Genomic DNA, 27,700 nt, shown 5'->3' with positions numbered 1-27,700 from the left:
AGACATTTAGAGCCTTTTATTAGGTGCTAGGTATACAGAACGACTAACGTTTCGATCTTGCGGTCTTCATCAGAGTCATGACTCTGATGAAGACCGCAAGGTCGAAACGTTAGTCGAAGCCCTATACAGTATATACTGTACATTTCGGCCATTTGAAAATAGCAGATCTGCAAGCTTGTACATTAGATCAGCTATTTTCAAATGATTTCTTACACATTTTGAACTTGTGAAATGGGACATTCTGCAATATGACTACTTTTACTTTAAGTATATTGATGTCGATACTTTTGTACTTTTACTCAAGTACATTTTGAATACGGGACTTCTTCTTGTAACAGAGCAGCTACATCTACATTGCAGCATTGATACTTTACTTAAGTAAAACATTTGAGTACTTTTCCCACCACTGCTGATTGGTTGGGAAGACGAAGTAAGCTCCACTACCATGGAACGTAACGCCACATTCACTTCCTTATTTACATTTAAAAATTGGTTCCTAACTATCAATCATTTAATTGGGGACTCCATTGAACCGCCTCAAGGACCCTTGGGGGGCCCTGGGCCCCATGGGCCCTTGGGGGGCCCTGGGCCCCATGCTACAGTATCAGTACAGCCTCAAGGACCCTTGGGGGGCCCTGGGCCCCATGTTACAGTCAGTACCGCCTCAAGGACCCTTGGGGGGCCCTGGGCCCCATGCTACAGTCAGTACCGCCTCAAGGACCCTTGGGGGGCCCTGGGCCCCATGCTACAGTCAGTACCGCCTCAAGGACCCTTGGGGGGCCCTGGGCCCCATGCTACAGTATCAGTACCGCCTCAAGGACCCTTGGGGGGCCCTGGGCCCCATGCTACAGTATCAGAACCGCCTCAAGGACCCTTGGGGGGCCCTGGGCCCCATGTTGCAGTATCAGTACCGCCTCAAGGACCCTTGGGGGGCCCTGGGCCCCATGTTGCAGTATCAGTACCGCCTCCTTGGGGGGCCCTGGGCCCCATGCTACAGTATCAGAACCGCCTCAAGGACATTTGGGGGGCCCTGGGCCCCATGCTACAGTATCAGAACCGCCTCAAGGACATTTGGGGGCCCCTGGGCCCCATGCTACAGTATCAGAACCGCCTCAAGGACCCTTGGGGGGCCCTGGGCTCCATGCTACAGTATCAGTAACGCCTCAAGGACCCTTGGGGGGCCCTGGGCCCCATGCTACAGTATCAGTACCGCCTCAAGGACCCTTGGGGGGCCCTGGGCCCCATGCTACAGTATCAGTAGAGGTGAAGAAAAACTAAACTTGGTCAACAAAGACACTGGCTGACACTCACCGAACGGAATCTTGATGTCCACATTAGATAGCGCCGCCGGTCCGTCTGTCCAGGTGAAATACCCATTGGTTATCTGAAGTAAACATACACGACACATGGAACATGGCAAATGAAGATGAATACTTCATTCAGCATGCTAACCCACCACCACCCCCAACCCATCCATCCATCCATCTATCCATCCCATGAGTTCAACCAAAAATCAGCACACCATCATCCATTCTTCCTTCCTAAATTCCCCAGGGCCCATTTTTTAGTTGCAAATGCATTTTATTGGTCACAAGTAAATGTCCCTTCTTTTTACATCAAATAAATCAAACATTTTCAGAAATGTAAAAACAGAAACACAAAAATCCATAAATAAAAACAACTATTGAGACAGTGAAAATAGCAGATCTACAAGCTCACATTGCATGAAGTGAGCTTGTAGATCTGCTATTTTCATTATAATATTTCACTTTCAAATATGTTTGGGGGGAGGACGGGTGTTTTCCATGAATCTATAATGGTTAAAATGGAGTTTGAAGTTACAGAACATGATTTTGAATAGGAAGTTGTCTGATAAAATTAATATCAAATATCTAAACACTGAATCAAGCAACTTAAAAACTGTCCCGGACTCCCGGGGTACTCACAAAAGCCTGAGTAAACATTAAAATGACCCCAGATGTTTTTCAAAGTTAAATATCCATTTAAGTGGTTCATTCACAATGTATTTTTGTAAGTTTGGGTCCCATGCAGGGAGATGTTGGGTCTTGAGCTGAAAGGTTTGAGAACAGAGCTGTTCTACAGTATAACTCACTGACATAACTCACTTTGATACAGATACAGTATAACTCACTGACATAACTCACTTTGATACAGATGTCCGGGTCCACCTCCTCGCTGTGTGCAGCGTAGTTATTCCACTCGTCCCTGGGAGGACGCTTCCTGTTCACGACCTTCAGGGGCTGCAGGTGTTGCGAGGGAGAGGAGAAGGAGGGGGGAGGGAATGGCTTAGAGGACGACTACAGGAGGAGTGTGAACACCCGTCCAGTGATGGAGAAAAACATGGATGGTGAGGGCGGTGAGGGTGGCGGTACGAGGGGGATTTTGGGGTTAAAAAAAGCAGACAAACATGTACCGATTTGACAAATGCACGGTGACAGAGAGTGTGTGCGTGTGTGTGTGTGTGTGTGTGTGTGTGTGTGTGTGTGTGTGTGTGTGTGTGTGTGTGTGTGTGTGTAACCAACATTTGAAGTGAACTGAGCTCCTGACCTCTGTCTAGTTGAGTAAGTAGCATTATTTTGTAATTTAGCAAGCTGCTAGTAGTGGTACTCTAAGTGCTTTTCTATTAGTACTGTATTATTAGCTTGTGTGGTAGTCTGTAGTTTATAGTTGTATTGTTTGTGTGCTTCAAGCAGTAGGCTAGTGGCACTTTGTAGTAGTGTAATTAGTTTCACCCTGGATAGGCCACTTGATAAGTAGTATCACCCTGTATAGCCCACTTGATTGCCTTGTGAAGTGTGTGGTTTAGCCAGCACAGCTCAAGGGATAAGTAGCCAGGTTGTGAGTATTCTATTCAGTGTGTAACCAACATTTGAAGTGAACTGAGCTCCTGACCTCTGTCTAGTTGAGTAAGTAGCATTATTTTGTAATTTAGCAAGCTGCTAGTAGTGGTACTCTAAGTGCTTTTCTATTAGTACTGTATTATTAGCTTGTGTGGTAGTCTGTAGTTTATAGTTGTATTGTTTGTGTGCTTCAAGCAGTAGGCTAGTGGCACTTTGTAGTAGTGTAATTAGTTTCACCCTGGATAGGCCACTTGATAAGTAGTATCACCCTGTATAGCCCACTTGATTGCCTTGTGAAGTGTGTGGTTTAGCCAGCACAGCTCAAGGGATAAGTAGCCAGGTTGTGAGTATTCTATTCAGTGTGTAACCAACATTTGAAGTGAACTGAGCTCCTGACCTCTGTCTAGTTGAGTAAGTAGCATTATTTTGTAATTTAGCAAGCTGCTAGTAGTGGTACTCTAAGTGCTTTTCTATTAGTACTGTATTATTAGCTTGTGTGGTAGTCTGTAGTTTATAGTTGTATTGTTTGTGTGCTTCAAGCAGTAGGCTAGTGGCACTTTGTAGTAGTGTAATTAGTTTCACCCTGGATAGGCCACTTGATAAGTAGTATCACCCTGTATAGCCCACTTGATTGCCTTGTGAAGTGTGTGGTTTAGCCAGCACTCCTGGCAGACGATTAGCAATCAGTTGAAGTGGCCTTATACCACCAGCTGAAAGCGTCAGCTTTTAAGCGGCGTCCAGCAAGCAAACTAAGGCCAGGCGAACAAAGGCGACAGGCGACTTTGTCAAAGTCCGACTTCGTCACTGAACGATAAGCTGTATCATTGATTAGTGACATATATAGTAGTGTGATAGATATAGTAGTGTACTGTAGTATATGTTTAGTGATCTACAATGTGTTTTCTTCCTATTCCTGTCCTCTCTTCTTCCTGGGGGTCGCACAAACACTGGGTTACACCCAGATGTCGCGACACAACTAATCTCATCTATCCTACTCTTTCAACTCACGTCGAGCAAGTGGTAACGGGAGGGCTTTGGAATTGTCACTCGGCTGTGGTGGAAGGCAAATCTGCTTTCATCTCAGCCTACGCATCCTTGCTCTCCCTTAACTTCCTTGCTCTGACTGAGACCTGGATCAGACCAGAAAACACTGCTACGCCCGCGGCTCTGTCAGATGTGTACTCTTTCTCTCACACTCCCAGAGCCGTGCGGACAGGTGGTGGGGTTGGTCTGCTAATTTCCAGAAAATGGAAATACTCTCCTGTTTCACTGTCACAATTCTCTCCTACCTCATTTGAATTTCATGTGGTCACTGTTTCTCATCCAGTCAAGCTCACCATTGCAGTTGTTTATCGCCCACCGGGCCCTGCTGGTGGCTTCCTGGAGGAGCTCGACCATCTAGTCTCCCACTTCCCTGTCGATGGCTCTGGATTCATCCTTCTGGGTGACTTCAACCTCCCGACTGAGAAGCAGCTAGACCCACTACTTTCGTTTCTCGCCGCCTTTGACCTAGTTATTTCCCCATCTCCTCCTACCCATGAGGCGGGCAACCAACTGGACCTGATCTTCACCAGAGGCTGCTCTATTGCTAACCTGTCTGTCACTCCTCTTTCCAGTGAAAAGGGTAAGAAACTCTCTGATCACTACTTCATGTCCTACTCTCTCTCTCTCTCCTCTCTCCCCTCACAGCCCCTCCCTACCCACATGATTTCCTCACGTCACAATCTTCGCTCACTTTCCTCCACTGATCTTTCCTCTTCTGTTTTCTCTGCTCTCCCTGCCCCTGAATCCTTTGCTCTTCTATCCCCTGATACCGCCACAGATCTTCTTTTCTCTACTCTATCCTCTTCTCTCGACCATCTCTGTCCCCTCACCACCAGGCCTACACGCCAAACTCCACCTGCCCCCTGGTTGTCGGACTCAGTGCGGACTGAGAGACGGAGCCTGAGAGCGGCTGAGCGCAAATGGAGAAATGGCAACCTCCTGGAGGACCTTCTCACCTTCCAATCTCTCATTTCTACTTTTTCCTCCTCTCTATCAGCTGCTAAAGCTGCTTTTTTCTGCACTAAAATTCAGGCTTCTGCTTCCAACCCTAAAAAACTCTTTGAAACTTTCTCCTCTCTCCTACAACCACCACCCCCTCCTCCCTCCTCGTCCCTCCTCCCTGACGATTTCGCCAACTTCTTTGACAATAAGGTGAACGATATCCGATCCTCCTTCCCTCCTCCCCCGGCTGGTGCCCTGCGCACTACCCACACCCGTCTGCCTGCCACCCCCCCCTCTCTACCTTCATCTACTCCTCCAACAACCTCCTGGACTCCAACCAGTCTGGGTTCAAAGTGGGTCACTCGACAGAGACTGCCCTGCTGGCAGTGACGGAGTCGCTCCATGCCGCTAGAGTGAACTCTCTCTCCTCCGTCCTGATACTCCTGGACCTGTCTGCAGCGTTCGACACGGTGAACCATCAGATCCTCCTCTCCACCCTCGAGGGGATGGGTGTCTCAGGCTCTGCACTCTCCCTGTTTGCATCCTACCTGACGGGTCGCTCCTACCAGGTGATGCTGAGAGGGTCTGTGTCAGAACCACACAGGCTCACAACTGGGGTTCCCCAAGGCTCGGTTCTGGGTCCTCTTCTTTTCTCTCTCTACACTACATCTCTGGGTGCTGTCATCCACTCCCATGGCTTTTCCTACCACTGCTATGCCGATGACACCCAGCTGATCCTCTCATTCCCCCCCTCTGATACCCAAGTGGAGGCACGCATTGCTGCTTGTCTGGCTGACATCTCGGCGTGGATGTCGACAAACCACCTGAAGCTCAACCTGGACAAGACCGAGCTGATGTTCCTCCCGGGGAAGGGCTGTCCGCACCGAGACATGGCCATCACCATTGATAATGCTGTGGTGACCTCAACTCGGACTGCGAAAAATCTGGGTGTGACCCTGGACGATCAACTGACGTTCTCGGCAAACATCGCATCAGTGACAAGGTCCTGCAGATTCCTCCTCTACAACATCAGGAGGATTCGCCCCTTCCTCACGGAGAAGGCAGCCCAGGTGCTCATCCAGGCTCTCGTCATCTCCCGCCTGGACTACTGCAACTCCCTCCTTGCTGGTGCTCCGGCATCTGCCATCAGACCTCTGGAGCTTGTTCAGAAAGCTGCGGTTCGTCTGGTGTTCAACCGCCCCAAGTTCTCCCACACAACCATCCTTCTCCGTTCTCTACACTGGCTCCCCGTAGCGGCTCGCATCCAGTTCAAAACCCTGGTGTTAGCCTATAGGGCAGTGAAAGGAACAGCTCCTTCCTACCTCCGGGCTATGGTCGATGCCTACACCCCTGCCCGACCACTTCGGTCTGCCACCTCGGGGCGACTGATTGCCTCGTCACTCAAGGGTCCTTCTGGCCGATCCACACGGTCACGACTCTTTTCTGTTCTGGCCCCACAGTGGTGGAATGAACTTCCCACTGATGTTAGGACAGCAGAGTCACTGCCCATATTTCGCCGCAGGTTGAAAACCCACCTCTTCAGGAAACACTACCCTTCCTCTCTGCCTGACCTACTTGTTGTTAACTAGTTGTACGAACGCTTGTTTTCTATTGTTGTATTGTTTATTGGATCTTGTTTAGTCGATACACTTAATTGTTTTAGCTCATGCTCATTTGATTTAGCTATTTTGTCTCATCTGTTTAAGGAAATAGGTAGCTGATATATTGCACTTTTACCTTAGCACTAGGTATACTCTTGGTTGCTTGTTTTTGCAGAAAATGCACTAAAGACTTCTGGTGATTAGTAGTTTTTGTTCCCTACCTATGTTGAATACACTTATTGTAAGTCGCTTTGGATAAAAGCATCTGCTAAATGACTGTAATGTAATGTAATGTAAATGTGTGTGTGTATGTGTGTGTGTGTGTGTGTGTGTGTGTGTGTGTGTGTGTGTGTGTGTGTGTGTGTGTGTGTGTGTGTGTGTGTGTGTGTGTGTGTGTGTGTGTGTGTGTGTGTGTGTGTGTGTACGCGCACTCACCACAGCCTGGTACTTATTCTGGTTGTGGTTGCTGGAGTCAGATGATAGGGTGGCTTTAGGCTCAAGCTCAAGTCCAATCTCATCACTGGAGAAGAACTCACTGAGCTTCTGAACACTGAAACAAACAAAGAGTATACTCTTCACTAATTCTGCTAGCTAACGAGTTGTGCTATTCCAAACTATTTGGAATAGAGTAACAGAGAACTATGGGCTCCATTTTCGTCACTACTAAACCCCTTATCCCTAAACTTCTTTGCCTTTTTTTTACTATTTTGAAAAACATTTTTGAATAGTTCAACTAGCCAATCTACATTGACACGTTGTGAGCTTGTAGACTGGCCATTTTAACTATTCGAAAATGTTTAGCAAAATAGTAAAAAAAGGCAAAGACGTTTAGGGATAAGGGGTTTAGCGGTGACGAAAATGGAGCCCTATGTCTCTTACTGTGCCACGTTCCCTGCTGGACGTAGCACAATGCTGAACCCTCATTGGATTTTATTTTATTGTTATCTGTTGTTTATAATGAAATCCTTGGAGCGTGTGGCATCTTTTTAAAGTCCATAACCATCCCTGCTGGACGTAGCACAATGCTGAACCCTCATTGGATTTTATTTTATTGTTATCTGTTGTTTATAATGAAATCCTTGGAGCGTGTGGCATCTTTTTAAAGTCCATAACCGCAGAAAAAAGACAAAGAAAAACACCAGCCGATATCACAATGTTCTTTATGCTTTTCCAGAAACCACTTCTAACCCATCAAGGCAACGATGTAGAGTCTGTGGGGACCGGGGGGCCAGGGCCCCCATGAGGAATTGGACCAGGGATCTCGGCCCCCATGAGGAATTGGACCTGAATATATATTCGCCTCGGTTCGTCCCGTTTGTGCCGCATCAGGTCGCGCCCGTTCGCGCAATTCTCGTCTTGCATTGACTGTGTATACAATCGAGCCGCTCTAACCATCCAAGTCTAGCACCTTAACACATCTGTTTTGGGGCGGGGGTGGTGGGGGGTGGACCGCGTTGCCTGTCCCTTGTATACATGCAGATCAGGCATTGAAATGCTAATCTAGGTGCCTCTCTGGGTATTCATTCATTCAACAGATGCTAATTCTCTCATTAAGTTACAGGCCCCAGATGGCAGATACACATCCAGCCTCCATTTAGAGGGACTTTCATCAGTGTTTAGGGAATTGCAGTGGTACATTCAAATATACAATGTGGGGCTACCAATAGTGATTATTTTCTTAGAGATTATACGAACGTTTCTACTGCAAAAATAGCAATATCTACAATAACAACAATCCACATAATATGGTTAAATCCACACCATATCAATTATTTTATTAAAATCAATATATATTTTTAAATTAAATTGCTTAACTGTTGCACCCCAGATACAGTCTTATAATCATGTACAGTATTTTGGTTTGTGAAAGATAGCCGATGTCGTGCCAATTGGCCTTTTTAACTGGATACATATGTGCCAATTCTATTTAACAGGGTACATAGAGAAAAGTGAATATGGAATTGTTGCCCTATGTAATGATATTACACATGATGTCACCATGCTGTTACTGTACAATTAATATGTGTGCTGAGAGTCTCAGCACACATATTAATTGTACAGTAACAGCATGGTGCCTGAGACCATTTAAAATGAGAGGATGGATTATTGATGACTAGTGCTGCTGAAGGCAATTGATACAGTACAGTATGCAGAGGTCTTTGTTTGCAGGAAATCTATTTAACTTGAGAGACATTTCATTATTGGAGACAGTACCCAGGCGTAGACTATAGCTAGCAAAAGTGAGAGTGTTGCCTTAACTAAGATGGATCAAATAAGACCACAACTCAATCTCGCTGAAAGCCTGGAGCCTGTTTTCCATCCAACTCAATACACCTTCTCTTTCCTGACAATTAACTTCCCCATCACTCTATTCTTTCTGGCAGTGGTCCCCGAAGGTTCCCCGTTCGATTCCCGGCTCCCCCTGGCTGCGTATAGAAGTGTCTTTGAATGTCACTGAACCCCTAATGACTCCTGAGTATTAATAGAGACGTCACCGGATTTCTCCTCCCATCTTGCATAAGTTGCTCAAAAGCGCATGAGGCAATTTGAGGAGTGAGAGAGGGACGGGACCCCCACCACTACACAGAGCACTACACAGCTGTATTTAATCTTAACATTCTTATACCACTAAATATCTGTCATCATTGTTATACCATATCATATTATATTATATTATAGTATATTATCTTTAGGGCTGGGACTTTAACTGATTAATTTAGATTAATTCATTACAGGAACAATAACACGATAAAAAAAATAACGCATTTTAAACGTGCTTAGTTTTTGCACCACAGAATCTCACTGGACAAATTTCAGGTGTACCGATCATACCAGTGCACGCACGCAATGGGAGAAGAAGCTTAGAGTCGGGTTCTGCTTGGCGTTTCTTCCTAAGGGGGAGTTTTTCGTTACCACTGTCACAAAATTGCTTGCTCTGAGTGGGATCTCTGTCGGTCCTTTCCTCTACATGTACAGTGTCTTGAGACAACTTGTTGTGGTTTGACACTTTAATAAAAATTGAATTGAATTGAAGTTGTGAAGTCGGTCCCTTGCATGGTTTCCTCCGCCATCAGTGTGTGTGTGATTGGATGCATGCAATGTAGTTCACGTAAGTGCTTTGGAAAAAAGGAAAATTTGAAATGCACCATTTAGCATTCATTTACCATTTATTCTTTCTAAGGTTAATCGCTGTATAATTAGATTTTCTTGAAAATTGATTATAAACCCAAAGAAATGACACTTTTCTGAAAAACCTGTTTCTGTCAGTGGTTCTCAAACTATTTCATGTCAAGGACCCCAAACATTATATGTAATTAGCCACCGACCCCCATCTGAAAATATGTAGTTCCAGGGACCCCCCCCCCCCCCCCCCCCTCCAGAAACAAAGATATGAGTTAAAAACGTTCGCTCTGATATAATATATTCAAAGATTTGCGACACATTTTCACGATTTTTCAAAAATAGCAAACCTACAAGCTCGTAGCGCGGCACTCGGTGCCACACTATGAGCTTGTAGATCTGCTATTTTTCAATAGCTAAAGTATAACATAATGCTATAAACACCAAAAGGGGTTCCCATCTAGAATGGGTTCAAATGCATTGTGGGAAGCAGGCATTGCTCACCTGACCAGCGCTTTGACGGTAGATCTCACAACGCTGGACAGAAGGAAGAGGGGGGTGACCAGGATGTGGAAAAGGGACAGAGAGGCGAAGGCCACCGCAGGGGACAAGTCTGCGTCCTCCGAGATGTGAACATGGACCACAAATGTCTACGGAAAGATTGTGAGAAAGATGTGGCTTTTACATTTTCTTTCTGATGTTATCAATGGGGAACTGAACTCCTTTAACAAGGACCCCCAGAATTATCTGTATTTGTCCACGGACCCCCATCTGAATACATGTTGTTCCAGGAACCTCCCAGATGCAAATATTGGAGTTAAAAACGTTATATATATTCAAAGATTTGCACACATTTTCAATTTTTCAAAACATTTCGACTTATACTTTGGAGTGGTTGGCTCAGTGAAAGAAAACTACACGAGAAAAAAGAGAAATGACTGCTTGACTCCCGGTCAAACTAATACCAATATTGAACTGCACGCATTGAACATCAACTCGCCACAACTGGACACTCCGCCCCTCCCATACAATGGAAGTAAACACGACACTTTTCTGACGAGTATTTGTGACCTACTGTAGTCCAGTGGTTCCCAAACTTTTTCATGTCAAGGACCCCCAAAATGATACTCATTAGCCTGCGGACCCCCATTTGAAAAGATATGCCAGGAACCCCCATAAGAGAAGATTCGTGCGGCAGTGATTTTCACACATTTTCATTTCAAGGGCCCCCAGTTTGACCTGAATTAGGCTATGGCCCGCTATTTAATGGCATGTATGTCTCTGGGACCCCAATGTATATTTTAAAATCAAAGTTAATTTAACTCTGAGAGTGTACAAATGGAACCAAATGGACACGTTAGGGTCCATTTGGTTCCATTCGTACAGTCTCAGAGTTACAGACCCATAAGGGTCCATTTGTTTCCTAACTATCATTTAGCTGGGGACCCCCTGGAACTCCCTCAAGGACCCCTGGGGGTCCCCGGACCCCACTTTGGGAACCACTGACCTATAGTCTGTACCTCGAGAGCAAACTAGTTCTCTGACAAAAGACTGTCAAACTTCTCATTTCCAGCAATCAATCTGGACAATAACTTGTACTTCAGACAAATTGATTGTCTGCTTGCCATTTTACAATTAGCACCAGCACCACTCAACCCATGCACTTTGATGGGCTGCTTTGATGGGCTGCTAAAGATACAGAATGGTCCCTGTGAAATCATGTCACTGGACATTCACAGACAGACTGGATATTTTGTTGACCACCAAACTGGCCACAGACACTGTTTAGACCAGGGGAAGGAGTAATTATTTTGTATCACTTTCACTATTGATCACTATTATTTATTACTTATTGAATACTCTATTCTGAATCAAGGCAATCTGTGGCCTGTGGTGTCTGAGTAACAGACTTCTTTTCCACCTCTGTTTCTACGTTGCTATGGGTATGGAAGCAGATAAGATAAGATTTGTAAGCCAATACAATAATTTAAAAATGCATTCCCTGTAAAAAAAAGTATTTTTAATTATTTTATTATATATACATATCGATTTGGTTTGTTGAGGCCATACAATAAATGGGATTATGAATAGCAAGCCACTCATTTTTGCAAAAAATATAACCATGAAAAAGCAATAATCATTGGCTCACATCAGTGTGCATATCCACCTTGCAGTATCTAGCCTTTAATCGCACAACGTATATGTACTGTAGACCAGTTGTTCGCAGATAGGCTATTTTTGCATAGCCGAAAAATAAAATAGGGCTTATGTATTAAAAGTGTTCATCAGTTTTGCCCGGAACCCCCTCACGGACAACGGACAACTGGGGGTCCTCGGACAACACTTTGAGAACCAGTGCTGTACACAGAGCAATGGACAGACCCTATAGATCCCAGTATATTGCATAGTTTATTTGTCGAAGCCCATGAGGCGTGTTTATATGTAGATCTTTAGCTATCATTCAGATGAGATCACATGCAGGATCAGAGTGTACTCACCGTGAGCACGGCTGCTATAGGAATGGCTGCATTCATGAAAACTGAAAAGAACACGAGGGAAACATAACATAAGTCGTTATGCACCTACTGGAGTTCAAACAATGCAGGTAGACAACTATGCAGACACACAGTAATATGATTCTATATCAAGGCCCTCTTATTCTTAATGTTCCATATCCTCAAAAACTGAACAACATTCACATCAAACAATATTATCTTATTTCCCAAATTTGCATGGTAAAACCACTCCCCCTGCTGGACAACATTTGCATTCTGCCAGAAGGGAGAGTCTGGTGTCTCTCGTGCAGAGACGATGTACTCCGGACCAAATCAGACCGGAGCGATGGGCAGCCGTATGAGGCCGCTAGAGGTGGGATCAACACGACACTGATGACATATTGAAGCTGTGCCACATCACAAATGTAAACGCAACCTAACAAGACTACAACTCTAAATTATTATGGAGATATCAGATTGTTGTCCCGCTGCTTCCGGTTCATCGTTTCTGCTTGAGAGAGCCCAGATCGAGGCAGGAGGAGGGAACTTGTGAACTCAATACTGCCGCAATCTGGCAGAGTCAGGTTAAAATTTGCAGATCTGTTGAAAATTGTCTATCGCTGGTTTTCTGAGCGTTAAACAAATTAACCCTAGTGTTGCCCAATCCACGACTTACACAGCCCTGGCTAGCAACCCAGCCTGGCAGAGCTATTCGTTCAGAGGAGTACACTTTTCTCGTTGTTCAATGTTCACTGCCTATCTGTATGTGGGCCACAAATAGATTCACAAATACCAGAAATATTTATCCCGGTCATGAAGCCATTTAAAAAAGAAATCCGAGATCACTAGCATGAGTTCAAAATGCAGCTTACAAACCCAGTTCACACTGATGCAATCAACTTGGTGAGGCTTTTTCAATGTGCACAGACCTTTTTTCAGTCCCACAGACACAATTTACAAACCACTGAAAATGTACACGTTGGAATAAATATTAAGTGACCATAACATCATCACTGTCGGGCAAAACCCTGCAAAACTGTTACTTTTTAGGAAATTGAGAAAATAACCAGAATGTATATAGTCAAAAGCTCTTTTTCTTTCATTGGTTAATACTTTCATACTTTCATCTCTGAAAGTGGTTAAGTCTGTGGATTTTATAAATATAAAAACTAGGGCTGGGAGTTTAACTGATTAATTATTTCTCTACCATGTCCGTATATATATACGGACCCTAACATATACTCTATGTATATAATGGTTGAGCCCCAAGGCAGCTTTTAACATTGATCCGGTTGCATATGCAACGCCTCCGTCACCACCAGCTATGGGACGTTAAATCGGATCTCCGTTTACCGCAGTTCAAAGGAGGATTTTCAAACCTCCATAAGTCGGAATCCAGGAGAGCTGTCCTTGGTGGATCTTCAGAAATCCAAAGTTCAGATGTCATTTGTGACGTCGCTCCCAACATGTAAACGTTTCTGGCGAGAGGTAAGCAGTGTGTGCTAATGATAGCAAAGTGTGTGTATTGAGTGTGTGTATGGGGCTGGCGGGGGGTGGAAACTCCTCTTATTGAGTGTGTGTATGGGGCTGGCGGGGGGTGGAAACTCCTCTTAAAGTGAACGCTGATGGTGGCAAAGGTTAACTACATTCATGCTAACAGCTAGCGGCACAGAAATAATTAATTTGGATTAATTACAGAAACAATAATGTTTAGCTTAGTTCAGCTTAGTTTTTGCCCCACAGACAATTTGGACACATTTCAGGTGTACAGATCATACTGGCGCACGCAATGGGAGAATAAGCCGATCAGACCGCTTTGCTTGGGAAAATACCAAAATCCGTTTTAATTGAAAAAAGGCTTCTCAGGTCAAATATTGATATGCAATTAAAATGCGATTAATTTCGATGAATTAATTAAAATGCCTCGAATGAATTATATATATTTTCTTAATCAAGTCCCAGCCCTAATAAAAACCATGGACAGATTGAATCACTTTCTCTGACCATCTGGCAACTTGAGACTCCTTAACTCTATCTCTACCAAGGGCGGTACAGTTTGAATGTGCTCTGTTTGTTTGGGGTCATACTATACCTATAGTATGACATAACATTACATACTGGATATGGTTGTGTAGAAAGCGAACGTCTGCAGACTGGAGAGCTCTTTGCTCCTCGTCTCCTCGATGCTGTCACAGAAGATGTGCTCCCAGGCGTAGAGTTTTAACAGCTTGATGCCACGGAGTAATTCATTGGTCTTCTTCAGCCGCTCACTGGAGTATTCCTGAAATAGAACGAGCAGGCTTTGATTACATTGAGCCATTGGGATCCAAGCTCTGTGTGATGCAGTGCTCAGCCCTGCAGTGGCTGGAGGGCAGGGGAGAAAGCTCTACGTGATGCAGTGCTCAGCCCTGCAGTGGCTGGAGGGCAGGGGAGAAAGCTCTACATGATGCAGTGCTCAGCCCTGCAGTGGCTGGAGGGCAGGGGAGAAAGCTCTACGTGATGCAGTGCTCAGCCCTGCAGTGGCTGGAGGGCAGGGGAGAAAGCTCTACGTGATGCAGTGCTCAGCCCTGCAGTGGCTGGAGGGCAGGGGAGAAAGCTCTACGTGATGCAGTGCTCAGTCCTGCAGTGGCTGGAGGGCAGGGGAGAAAGCTCTACGTGATGCAGTGCTCAGCCCTGCAGTGGCTGGAGGGCAGGGGAGAAAGCTTGGCACCTGCTTTCAGATCCTGTCCTTTAGCAGCAGCAGATTTGCTGCCACTTTATTGAAGAAGAAAAACGACAGTGTCAGTAATATCAAAGCAAAGTTCTTTGTTTACCCAGGGTGAATGGACTAAGCTCGAGATGCTTGTTTACAGCCAGACCCTGCTCATAGAACATTTCATGGTAGGGGTTCAATGCCTTGCTCAAGGGCACTTCAGCGGTGGTAATTTTAACGTGCCGGTCCGGGGATTCGAACTGGCGACCTTCCGATAACAAGACCGCTCCGCAAACCGTTCGGCCACCGCTGCCTATCCCCTCTGCCATTAGTCTCCTTAATAGACATAACCCCCCCAGAACCCCCTCGCCTGGTTAAACTGGACTTAACATAACCCCCAATCACACTTGCACGCACGCAAGAGCGCACACACAAATGCATGTGCATATGCACACCCATGCACTCATTCTCAGACTGTGTAGAGGAGATTGCTTTTCGTTAAAAAAGAAAGAAAACAATTACAAAAATGATATAATCTTTTAGATATTTTAGATTTATAGTTGGTCGTTTTAATGTAGTGTCTTTTAACTGTTTAATTAAATATGTTTTAATCATGTTTTTATCTGTACTGGACCAAGCAAGATTAATTCCCCTCGCGGATAAAAAGGACATCCTATGATGTTTATATTGTTAATTGGATAATTAGCACACACACGCACACACACACACACACACACACACACACACACACACACACACACACACACACACACACACACACACACACACACACACACACACACACACACACACACACTGTAGTGCAAGAGTGCTAAATGATGTCCATGTCTTCTACATGGTTCAATGATAATGGCCCATGGCCATGTAGAGCCATAATTGCAATTGCACAGACATAACTTCACAATAAAAGTGTGATTAGGGTTTCTCATTACAGTGGAATAGCCTTGTGGGCATGAGTGAATAAATGCTTAAATTAAATTAATATAATCTGATTCAATGGCCAAGATGAACACATTAGAGACATTCAATTTATTCTGTTCCATTCAACCAGATATAAGAAAATGATAATAATTCTTAAGGGAAATTAATCTTGCTTGCTTGTGTATGTGCTTATTTTCAAGGTTCACAGTGTCTTTATGGTTACACCATTTGTACCAGCAAATGGTAATATTATTCTAGTTCTAGTTTGTTCTGCTTCCCACTTGGTGTGTGTGTGTGTGTGTGTGTGTGTGTGTGTGTGTGTGTGTGTGTGTGTGTGTGTGTGTGTGTGTGTGTGTGTGTGTGTGTGTGTGTGTGTGTGTGTGTGTGTGTGTGTGTGTGTGTGTGTGTGTGCGTGTGTACGTGCGTGCGTTTGTGCGTAGGTGTGTGCATGTGCCACCATTATTCAACAAAATCATTACAACCACTACTTCAATAGCTGTGATTATGGATAAATCAATGTTGGTTGATTGGTTCCCTTGGTGCAGTCAGCACCTTGCATTACAAGGACACAAAACACCTGGAGATAACAACAACAGTTGATCAACAGGACTTTGTATAAAGACTCACCAGAGCGCTCTTTTGTGCTTCGGACAGTTTGGTGGCCACAAAGTACTGGACCGGAGCCAACACAGCGATGACAGTCGCCCCGATCAAAGCACTGATTCCCAAGAGGTAATAGAGGAGGATCACTCCTACGATGATCTGAGAATACAGACAAGAGGTAATAGAGGAGGATCACTCCTACGATGATCTGAGAATACAGACAAGAGGTAATAGAGGAGGATCACTCCTACGATGATCTGAGAATACAGACAGGTTAGTGGGATGGCAGGGATAGACTGTGCATGCGTGAAAGAGACCGAGAGAGAGGCATCATCAGGTGCCTTGTCGAAGAAAAGCGGAGAAGAATTAATTGCATTTCAAAAAGAGGTACATCTAAATTGCATTTGACACTGCTCCCTATTGACCTTCTGTCGCGCATGGGATGAAGCTTGTAATGTACGTGCAAAGTATACATTCAGGGAAGCAATGTCCTCAATCATGAAGACAGCAGTGTACATGCATGTACATTAGAATACATTTAATTAATAAAGAGCTACAGTACAAGGCAGTTTGGCTCTGCCACTTAACACTAGCTAGTACTGTAAGCCACCTTCATCATTATTATTTATCATCACACATCACTGCTATCATCAAGATATGGTTGTTGTTATGCACACGTTATACACTGATGGGGAGTGAATTATAACCCAGAGAGACATAAAGACATAAAATAGTAGACATACAGGCATAAAGTGTAGTATTTTATGTTAAATTGGTTGTTCAGTAATGACGTTTTTGTTTTTGGAAAATTCATAGAGAAGGCATGGCAGTTACGTTGGAGAACGATGTATCCATGAGTAACTGTCTATTTGTGTATATGTATCATTATATATGTACAATTTTGTGAGTGTCTTGTAAGCCTGTGCAGGCTCGGCATCGTATGATGTAGGACACTTTAATAAAAACTCTATCTATCTATCTAAGTATACAGAAATCAAATGATAAAAACACTAAAACCAATTGCATGTTGCAAGCAAACCTGACCATCGATTTCTAAACTGCCCATTGTTATGGCCTCCAGCTGTAGTTATGATTAGGACTATTATTATTATTATTAGTATTAGTATTAGTATTAGTATTAGTATTAGTATTAGTATTAGTATTAGTATTATTATTTAGTGTCTGGTATTTGTTCTGATTATTCAATTTGGTTGATATGATATTTGGAGTGGTTAATATTATTAATATTGTATTGTGCTGCGTTGTCCATGTATTTCTATTCAGTTGGAGCCATAGACATTTATAAAGGCTTAGATGGCTCTGACATAATCATACGCATAAGACACTTTTAAAATGATATAAAGAACAAAAACAATGAAACAAGGAAAGGAAAAAAAGTAGAAGGTACATTTTTCAAGTGGTAAGAGTTTGAGAAATGGGGGAACAGTGTGACCTTTTCCCCCTGTGTATTTGTGTGCCAGTGTTAATAAATTATATTGATTGCAAAGTGCTTGTCCTCCTTATATGATAAATGGTACGGGTCTTTGCCCATAATGAATGATTTCGGACATGCAGATGCAGCTATAGGTTTTTGCTAGGGATGGGAGATTAATCTGCAAACACATCGGTATCGGCCGATTCTAGTTGTTTTTTGATAAATCAGCATCAATTAATCGGTCCGATTGTCTTTAGAGATAAACAAGCCGAAAGTATCAGCTTGAACAGATCTACAAGCTCACACAATATTAAATATAAGGTATTAAAGTTAAATCTGACTTGCAGTGCAGCAGATACCCTGTTACATGTATTTTACATTACATTATTATAAACTTTTAATACAGAATGAGATCGTATCGACATCGGTAATATCGGTTATCGGCCAGCAATTAATTATATCGGATATCGATATCGGCCAAAATGTCTCAGAGTCATCGGCACATCCCTACTTTTAGTAGTACTTCTTCCATCATGCATGCACTGCTCCTGCTAAGTAGCAGCTACTGTATCCCACCTTCCCAGGAGACACACACAGACAGATGGAGAACGATGGAACATTTCACACCAACATACTCTCTGTGTCCTTCATCCATCACCAGGAGGCAAGCCAAGGCTTGGCATAAAGTGAGGATAAGTGAGGGAATAAGTGCATGCATGGCATGCGTGTGCGGGGGTTGGGGACGCGCTGGGGCTCAGTCTTTGTTTGTGTACAGCCCAGAAAATAAATGAATCAGTGGCAGTCTTACTGTACCTGCCACATGCACAGTTGGATGGCACATAAATAAATACATCAAATTGTTGACGTTAATCACGTTATGCAACTATGACTTTACATCCGTGGAGTCGTGACGCCTCCCCCACGCACATACAATCCCAGGTCTTTAAAGCGAATCACACCCAACGATGTGTAAATATATCAACCGACGCACTGACAGCCCTCTTCGCCCCTGGCTCTTCCTCCTACAGTAAGCGATTCAACTGCCTTTACACATTATCATTTTACTCTCTGAGTTAAATTAACACTCACGATTTTCCAACGTACTAACTTTAGCATGGTGAGGATTGCTCTCTGCCAGAACTATCTATGGAGATAATTGGACATGGGCTCAGGGATGGCTCAATTCAGTCAACCCAATTGACTGACTTCTATGTAAACCAAAATGCATTAAAAAAGCCAGCCCCCCATAGCCCCCGCCCCCATAGGGCGGGGGGCTATGGGGGGCCCCATAGGGGCGGGGGGCTCAGGGCTCAGGGGTAGAGTGGCTGGATGGTAACCGCAAGGTTGCCATGCCACTGAACGATGTGCTGGTTGGTGCCTTGCATGGTTTCCGCTGCCATCGGTGTATGAATGTGTGTGTGAATGGGTGAATGTACTGCACAATCTATGTAAACCGCCTTGGATAAAGGCGCTATATAAATGCACCATTTACCATTTACCCCCCCAGTCACAAATTTCTGGGGCTGTAGAAAATGACTAGAGTGCACTGCAGAAGCTAGGTTTCCTTGACAAGATTATGGCACTTGTCTGTGTGGTGCAGACAAGTGCAAACAGTTGGAATACTGATTCTGTTCACATTCCCCTGATGGAAGAGTACCAAAGAGGCATATGCTGCCTGGTTCCAGCTGAGTTAACACAGCAGGCTGCCAGGGTGATTAGTTCAGCCACATTGCGGATCTAAAACAAAGTGTTTCCACAGCATTGTGTAGATTAGATTAGATTGAATATTAGATACAGCACTGCATGAGCAAGATAAGAGAGACCTTCGATTAAACCATTCACTCAAATTCTTCTAATTCATTTTTTTCCATTTGTGTGGAGCCTGCAGTCTGAAAGAAATTATAGAATGGAAATGATAGTTATTTAGGATAAAGGCTTGGAGAACTTAATGTTAGATATTGATTTTGTCATTTGCTTGGTTTTGTACAATAAGCAATCCTACTGTATAAAGCAAAGAGGAAAAGTAAGAAGTAAAAAGAAAGGTCTACACCAGTGGTTCTCGAACTTTTTGGGCCGTGCACCCCCTGTTACCTCCCGACCTAGCTGACTCTACAGCCTCCAAGACAAATACCTTGGACAATGTATGTAAGCGTCATCTCATCGTCATCAAAATCAACACTTATCTAAAGCCAGAAATATGACTGTTTTGACAATAGACTGCATATTAACCCTAAAAAAAACGAATTCACCCCAACCTTAACAGAAATAACAGTGTCTAACCTGTCCTTAACCAACAGTGTTTAGCCATTAGTGACAGTGTTGTTAACTTGTTATGAATACTTGCGGTTTGAGTCAACTGCATTTTGGACTTCATATATGAATATCAATAATTTCTCTGTGATACAATCATATTTCAACTGACATTATCAAAGACAGGTCTAACCGACCAGGTTTCTTATGGTATACTATACATACTATACACATATCATGGCATCTGTCACATAAAAAGAGGGAGCAAGCAAGAAATATTGATATATTATACTTCTTGAGCATCTCCGAGGCCAGCTGTATGATTTGTTTTATTAGATTTTATTAATAGCCCTTTCATTTCCCTCCTGAGAATTTAAAGCTGGAAATAACAAAAATAAATGAATTATACTTGACATTTCATGCAGACCTTCTCAAGAAGGTCACATGGTCGCAATCTGCTATACACGTAAGGCGTGCATGTCAATCCATTCTAATTAAACACTACCCTTCCTCTCTGCCTGACCTACTTGTTGTTAACTAGCTGTACGAACGCTTGTTTTCTATTGTTGTATTGTTTATTGGATCTTGTTTAGTCGATACACTTAATTGTTTTAGCTCATGCTCATTTGATTTAGCTATTTTGTCTCATCTGTTTAAGGAAATAGGTAGCTGATATATTGCACTTTTACCTTAGCGCTAGGTATACTCTTGGTTGCTTGTTTTTGCAGAAAATGCACTAAAGACTTCTGGTGATTAGTAGTTTTTGTTCCCTACCTATGTTGAATACACTTATTGTAAGTCGCTTTGGATAAAAGCGTCTGCTAAATGACTGTAATGTAATGTAATGTAATGTAATGTAATTATAATTCGGGAAATCTCTGCCCTGCCCTGACCTGACCCTGCGTTGTTCAACCGTGACAATTCTGTCTGTGAAGGACACCTTTTAGGTCAGTATTATGATCAAGATCATAGAACCACATGTAACACAAAACAAAACCATTTCCCAATGGATAGTGGCTTGTAGAGCCCGCCCTATCGGTTTGGAAAATATATCAGCCATTATTTGGCTTTATTTGACAACATCGGTAATGGCAATTATGCACCTCCGACATGTCACAATTTCTAACCACTTTCAACCTGGAAATACCTATTTTGGGCATGCTATTATTAATTATAGCTGTAGAAGCCATTTAACTGTTTTTGTATTTTCTGATTATTATTTCTGTTATTTAGCCTTAATAGTTTGATTTTGATTAGTGGCTAATTGAATTATTGTTTGGGCACAGACGGGCACGCCTCCCAGGCCTAGACTATAATTATGGACAGGTGTGAGGGGGAAATTATGCACCTACGTGGAGACACTGTTTTTACCAGCAGCACAGAGAACAGAAAGAATGTCATATATGCACTTTATTTTCTATTAAAGCAAAGCAAAAATGAGTTCTGCCTGTGCACATTGGATTTCTTTATGCCTGCGTACGCCTACAACCACAGAATGGGTGCATCAGTGAGTTTGTCAACAATTTGTTTGGAAGCTGACAAACAGCACTTATAACAATAGCATTCTAAAAAAATAGCTAAACTACAAGCGCATCACATCATTCATGACACATTGTGAGCTCATAGATAGAGTAATCAATAAAATAACTTACACAGTTTGTGTAGCCTATATTTTATATTAACGAGTTTGTTAAAGTAAGTAAAAAGATACTTGTGTTCATTCTTATATATTTCGTTGCTTAATAATGTTCTCAAATAGAAACTTGAATCAAATCTATGTTTCAAATTTATTTCAATATTTCACACTTTGTTTAGGAAATATCGGTCAAAACGTTGGTAATTGGTGATCAAAGATGTACTCTCCAAAATCAGAATTGGCACGAGGTCCAAAATCTGGCATCTGGCACTACCCGGTGCTGCTCTGCTCTGCTCTGCTCTGCTCAGCTGTGATAAAACGGTTAGGGGGAAAAAACATGGGAAAAGAACAATAGTTTTATATGGAAACGGTGCTTGAGTCTCACCTGCACTGGCATGGCCCACAGGTTGGGACAGAGGAAGAAGAACCACATGAGCTGGTTGGTGTCGATGGCCACCAGGTTGCAGATCTGAGCCACGGTTAGCTCACCCGTCATGGAGGACGAACACAGACGCATGATCTTGTTGTAGATTTTAGTCTGCAGAAAGGAGATCGAGAGAGGAGAGTAAAGCTAGGCTACAAACCACACAATAATGAATAATAGGATTGGAGGGGTGGGGTGGGGTGGGGGGCAGAGGACTTGTGGTCCCCCCACTTTTTCAGTTATTATCTATTACTGTAACCCATTAAAACCGGGAAAGCATCTGCCATTTCAAATTTTAGCTATACATATACACTGTACAGTGTATGTAGCGACATACGTTTTTAGGAGGATTCAGAACAGTGGTTCTCAAAAGTAGTAGATCTACAAGGCCACAGCACGTCACCTCGTGCCGTGCTGTAAGCTTGTACATCAGCTATTTTTTGTGTTTGGAAAATCTTTGAAATGTAGATTTTTTTTAAACACAGATGTTCTCTTCTGAGGGTCCCTACAACAAAACATTTTCATATACCGTATTAATTTGGGGGTCCTTGGCACGAAAAGTAGTAGTAGTAAAGAACTACTGGCTTAGAAGGCAATTGTAAAATCTGTCTCAGGTCGGGTTAAAGACATACAGTATGAGTAAAGGAAACCACCTGGACATCTAATCGGGAGTCTGCGTGCCAAATAACAAATGTATCAAATAGGCTGCGCTCAACCACGTCTGGGTGAATCTACGTCTGTGAGTTGTTTTTGCTCTACCCCATACTAACTACAAATCAAAGTATGAATAGAGGAAGGGAGCGCTGCCGTGGTCCTTTGTTTGTTGAACTGAATACAGGTGCTCGTTGGCGAGGTTAAATCATAGCATTAAAGAAGAGGATCCAAGGCACTCTGTTCCAGTGAGGTGAACAAAAAGCCTTTTTTATTTAAGAGTTAAGGCATGGCAAAGAACATTACAAAAAGAAGGATTATTGAAGTTTATTGATCTTTCTGACACACGTTGCTTTGAGTAGCTATAACTCATAAGTGACAGCACATTTCACTGACAGCTACAATGGCAGGGGGCCAGGAGCAGAAGACAGATAATCGAAGACAAGTCCAAATGAAGCAGCATGCATGATAAGATAATATATTGTGTCCCATGAAAATGTTCTGTCATTGCAAGCTAGTGCCCCAGACAAGACCACAACAACTCTGCCAGCTCTATTGGTCTGTTGAGCGTTGGTTTGCCGAGTGGGAGACTGAGGTTCGATTCCCTTAAAGACATGGGCGAAAAACAAAACAAAACCACAAAAGATTGGCACTGGCAACCCCTATGCATGCAATTTTCTGTTGTAGCGAATCACAGCTAATTGATATGTGAAACCAGTTTCACATATCAACTGGTGTTGCCGCCACCCCACCACAGTGACCACACCCCACCACACCCCACACCCGCGCTCCAAATTGGTGAGAGAGAGAGAGAGAGAGATATGGGGTGGTGACTGGTGAGGGAGGGGGAGTGGTAGTTTTGTTTCCAAGCTGTTCCGTGGTTTGGTTTGTCACTTACTGTAGCAAAGTGACAAAACAAATCATGGAACGCAGTGGATCAGGCTGGAAACCAGGCTAGGAGAGAGTGGGATGGTGAGAGACAAGTGAGAGAGAGTAAAGGTGTGTTCAGACTTGGACGGTTAGAGCGGCGCGATTACATACAAAGTCAATGCAAAGACAAAAATTGCGCAAATGGGTGCGGCGCGGTACAAACGGGACGAACCGAGGCGAATATATACATTCATGTCTGAACGCAGCTTTAGAGACTGTGAGAGAGAGAGAGAGAGAGAGAGAGAGAGAGTAAGAGACTGAGTGTGAGTGAGAGAGAGAGAGAGAGAGAGAGAGAGAGAGAGAGAGAGAGAGAGTAAGAGACTGAGAGAGTGAGTGATTATGACATGTCATGGCAATAATCATGGACGATGCTAAGGATCGGTGGGCTACCTGAATGGCTCCTCGCAGGTTGATGCCCGTCTCGATGGCCACATAGTAAGAAGCCTGCAGGAAGGTCCTCTGCAGGAGCAGGGCGAAGAACAGCAACACAGTCAGCACGTAAGCATTCTCCAGGAAGCCCTTGGAGGAAATGAAATAGATCCCCATCAGCCTGATCTGGAAGGAGAGAGGAAAGTGGGTGAGGACCAGATCTAGACCTATAATATACTACATGGCATCATTATCTCTCATTATGGGAGCTACTATCTGAACACTTAATCAAACTTAAATAAAGCAGACACCTCTTACTTTGTTATCTAGGGATGATATCAGGAGACTGAGCTGGATAGCGAAAGTGAATAAGGAGCAAATATGTCCGTTTATGTTATCACTTACATTTGATTGACGTTAGATTTTTTTGATAAGATGATAACTACGTGAGTACCAGACCACACCATCAAATCCTCAGACTCTATTTAATGTTTTGAAAACCTTTGTCTACAATGACAATTTACCCAAACAAGGAACGCCAGGTTGAAAGTTATTAAGACTGCTCTTTCTCTATAAAGAAGGGTGGCGGTGGCTCAGGGGTAGAGTGGCTGGATTGTTACCGCAAGGTTGCCAGTTCGAACCCATGGGCCCCGCAGAGCTAGTGTCGAAGTGTCCTTGAGCAAGTCACTGAACCCCTAATTGCTCCTGATGTGTTGGTTGGTGCCTTGCATGGTTTCCACCGCCATCGGTGTGTGAATGAAATGCACAATCTATGTAAACCACCTTGGATAAAGGCGCCCATTTATATTTATTTACCAAAGAAAATAATACTGTCTGCTCTGCTGCTTCTGCTGCTGTCTGGATGGACTTCAAACGAATAATTGGAGTTATTCCTACAGAGAGTGTCTGAACGAATAATTGGAGTTATTCCTACAGAGAGTGTCTGAACGAATAATTGGAGTTATTCCTACAGAGAGTGTCTGTCTGATGCACATTGATAGTCTGATAGAGTAGCTGTCTGAGTCTCTATGTGGAATCTGAGAATCGCTAATAGCAAAAAAATATTTAACAGGGCCTGTGCTGCTGGGGAGATAAAGTATCATAAAACATCCCATTGGAACTCAGAGCTGACCTTTTAGAAGACAGTGTTTGACACTGGTTGTCACGGGCCGGCTGCATGTGTCTGTCTGTCTTTGTCTGCGTTCTGTCTATACAACTATATCTCTGCCTCTCGTTCTTTCCTACTCTGTCTTAGTTTCACACACAAACACAGCTGCTATCTGCTACAGTAAGTGGTTTAATTATGCTATCTGCTACAGTAAGTGGTTTAATTATGCCACTCAAAGTGTACATCTGGAAATATTGTAATGACTCGTCTTGTCTGTCTGTCTGTCTGTCTGTCTGTCTGTCCGTCTGTTTGTATACATGTCACTATGTCCAAACATTTGTCCACAAGAGGGTGCTGAAAATATGAGTGTGTGTGTGTGTGTGTGTGTGTGTGTGTGTGTGTGTGTGTGTGTGTGTGTGTGTGTGTGTGTGTGTGTGTGTGTGTGTGTGTGTGTGTGCGCGTGCGTGCGTGCGTGCATGCGTGCGTGCGTGCAGCTGGTAAAATATGACATGTCATTTTGGGCTTGTTTCTCTCTTTTCTTTTTTGTCTGCATTTGCAGTATGCGAATATTGTATTCATAGGCGACCATTTCCTAGGGTGTGCTCGTTTTACCCCGCCAGAGCTTTGCCTTCTAATACAAACACAAATCCTAACTCAGCCAGCTGCCTTGCTAGTTTAGTGGACTACTATGCCGACTTGCAATCCATGCTTCATGAGTTCAAATCCTGCTGCCACCAATATTTTTTCAACAACCGCAGACTTTTTTTTGTTTCGCTGGACAATATACCGGTTTTTGGATTACGGTTGGTGAGGGATGCGTTAAAACGACCGGATTGAGGTTGGTGAGGTATGCGTTAAAACGACCGGATTGAGGTTGGTGAGGTATGCGTTAAAACGACCGGATTAAGGTTGGTGAGGTATGCGTTAAAACGACCGGATTGAGGTTGGTGAGGTATGCGTTAAAACGACCGGATTGAGGTTGGTGAGGTATGCGTTAAAACGACCGGATTGAGGTTGGTGAGGTATGCGTTAAAACGACCGGATTGAGGTTGGTGAGGGATGCGTTGCTCCTGTGCTTGCGGTTATGTTTAGGTTAGAGTTAGAGATAGGGTTAGTAGGCATAACCACATGAAGTCCAAATGAACACAGCACAGCGCTCCCTACCCCACTGACAGTGACAACCAATCACAAGCCGAGTTTGGAAATGGTCGCCTATGAATACAATATTCGCCTATAGTATGGCTCTGCAGTCACAGCACACAGGTGTCATGCTATGCTAAGCTAAGCTACTGCTATGGCGTGGAAGGTCATGAGACTGCATTCCCACCGGTGGCTGGTTGGTTTGGTTGTCCTTGCTGATATGATGGACGATGCCAGAGATGCACAGAGGGCCGGCGAAGCCCAGCAGGTCGGCCAAGAAGCGGAATGTGATGCTAAGGATGAGGGGTCTGCCGAAGGCCTTCCGCAAGGCCTGCCAGATCCACTTGGGCCCCTGGGGTGAAGTGCCCTGTGGTCTCTGGAAGAAAAGGTTTGATAGAACACATCAGCGAGACAGACAGTGGTTACTTTACTTTATTTTACTTTACTTTATTTGTTTATTTTGACGGGACAAGCATATTAATGAACATTACAAATAAATGCAACTTAAATACACCGGAATTAGCAAAGATGCTAAATTTTCATCCACACAACACATATAAACAAAACAGGCAGGCAGTGAAGCACGTACACGACCAGTACATTACGAGACAAAACATACAAACATACATACAGCATAGGCCTACAAGAAGCAAAGTACAAGGTAAAAAGTGCATCTATCTAGTTTAGCAGCATTTTTAAAGGGCAACAGAATTGTAAGTAAAGTAACTTGCGCATAAAGAAAATAAGAAAAGATTAAAACTATTGCTGTTTCAATTGTCCTTTAAAATCTGTGAAAGTGGGGATCTCCCTCAGTGTGACAGGCAGCTCATTCCAGTATTGACAACCTTTGATGGAAAGAACATTTTGACTGAAGGTCACACTATAAAAGCTTTTAAAGAGCATTGGAAAATAATTGGGCTCGACCTCCCATCTGTCTCCTCCATCTACACCACACGCATAGGATGCAGAAGGTGATTGCCGACCCCTCCCACCCTGCCAGCTCTCATTTTGCACCCCTGCCCTCAGGTTAAAGACTTCGGTCTCTAAAGTGCAATACCTCCCGCTTTAAGAACAGCACTTATCCCGAGGCTGTTCGCCTCCTGAATGCTGACCCTCTTGAACTGCGAGAAATTGCTATTTATTTACCATGTATTGTAACGTTGCATTCTTCCTATTTATTGGTCTCTCCCTCATGAATTGTAACGTTTTGCATTCTTCTTATTTATTGGTCTTTGTGTGATTTTTATGTCTTATGTGATTTTTGTACTTTCTACTGTCTGAATATGTGATGTGAATATGTGTCTATTTGTATGTCTGTTTTTAGAGCACTGAAACAAATTCCAATCAACTCTGTTGACATGGCAATAAAGTCTTGAATCTTGAATCTTAATTACCAGAAGAAATTGCTGTGTCTACAGTTTTAAAGGTATATTCCGTGATTTCACTTCATTCAAATA

The 27,700-nt window shown here is 43.5% G+C and overlaps 1 protein-coding gene across 2 annotated transcripts in view; it reads right to left on the bottom strand.

Annotated features, from left to right (window-relative positions):
• Positions 1-27,700, bottom strand: part of abcc8 (ATP-binding cassette, sub-family C (CFTR/MRP), member 8) — a 129,396-nt gene that overhangs the window by 73,580 nt on the left and 28,116 nt on the right. For both annotated transcript variants that reach the window (XM_079501909.1, XM_079501910.1), the window contains exons 7-16: positions 26,431-26,619; positions 24,017-24,181; positions 22,007-22,159; positions 16,325-16,459; positions 14,182-14,344; positions 12,067-12,107; positions 10,073-10,218; positions 6,884-6,998; positions 2,166-2,261; positions 1,312-1,384 (exon numbers count right to left, since the gene is read on the bottom strand). In XM_079501909.1, the coding sequence (XP_079358035.1) occupies positions 1,312-1,384; positions 2,166-2,261; positions 6,884-6,998; positions 10,073-10,218; positions 12,067-12,107; positions 14,182-14,344; positions 16,325-16,459; positions 22,007-22,159; positions 24,017-24,181; positions 26,431-26,619 (1,276 nt within the window). The remainder of the gene's footprint in view (positions 1-1,311; positions 1,385-2,165; positions 2,262-6,883; positions 6,999-10,072; positions 10,219-12,066; positions 12,108-14,181; positions 14,345-16,324; positions 16,460-22,006; positions 22,160-24,016; positions 24,182-26,430; positions 26,620-27,700) is intronic.

The sequence above is a fragment of the Electrona antarctica genome, assembly GCF_951216825.1.
Source record: "Electrona antarctica genome assembly, chromosome: 5".
In the NCBI taxonomy this organism is placed as follows: Eukaryota; Metazoa; Chordata; class Actinopteri; order Myctophiformes; family Myctophidae; genus Electrona; species Electrona antarctica.
Note: the sequence above shows the minus strand (reverse complement) of the source record. Positions and strands in the feature narration are given on the sequence as shown.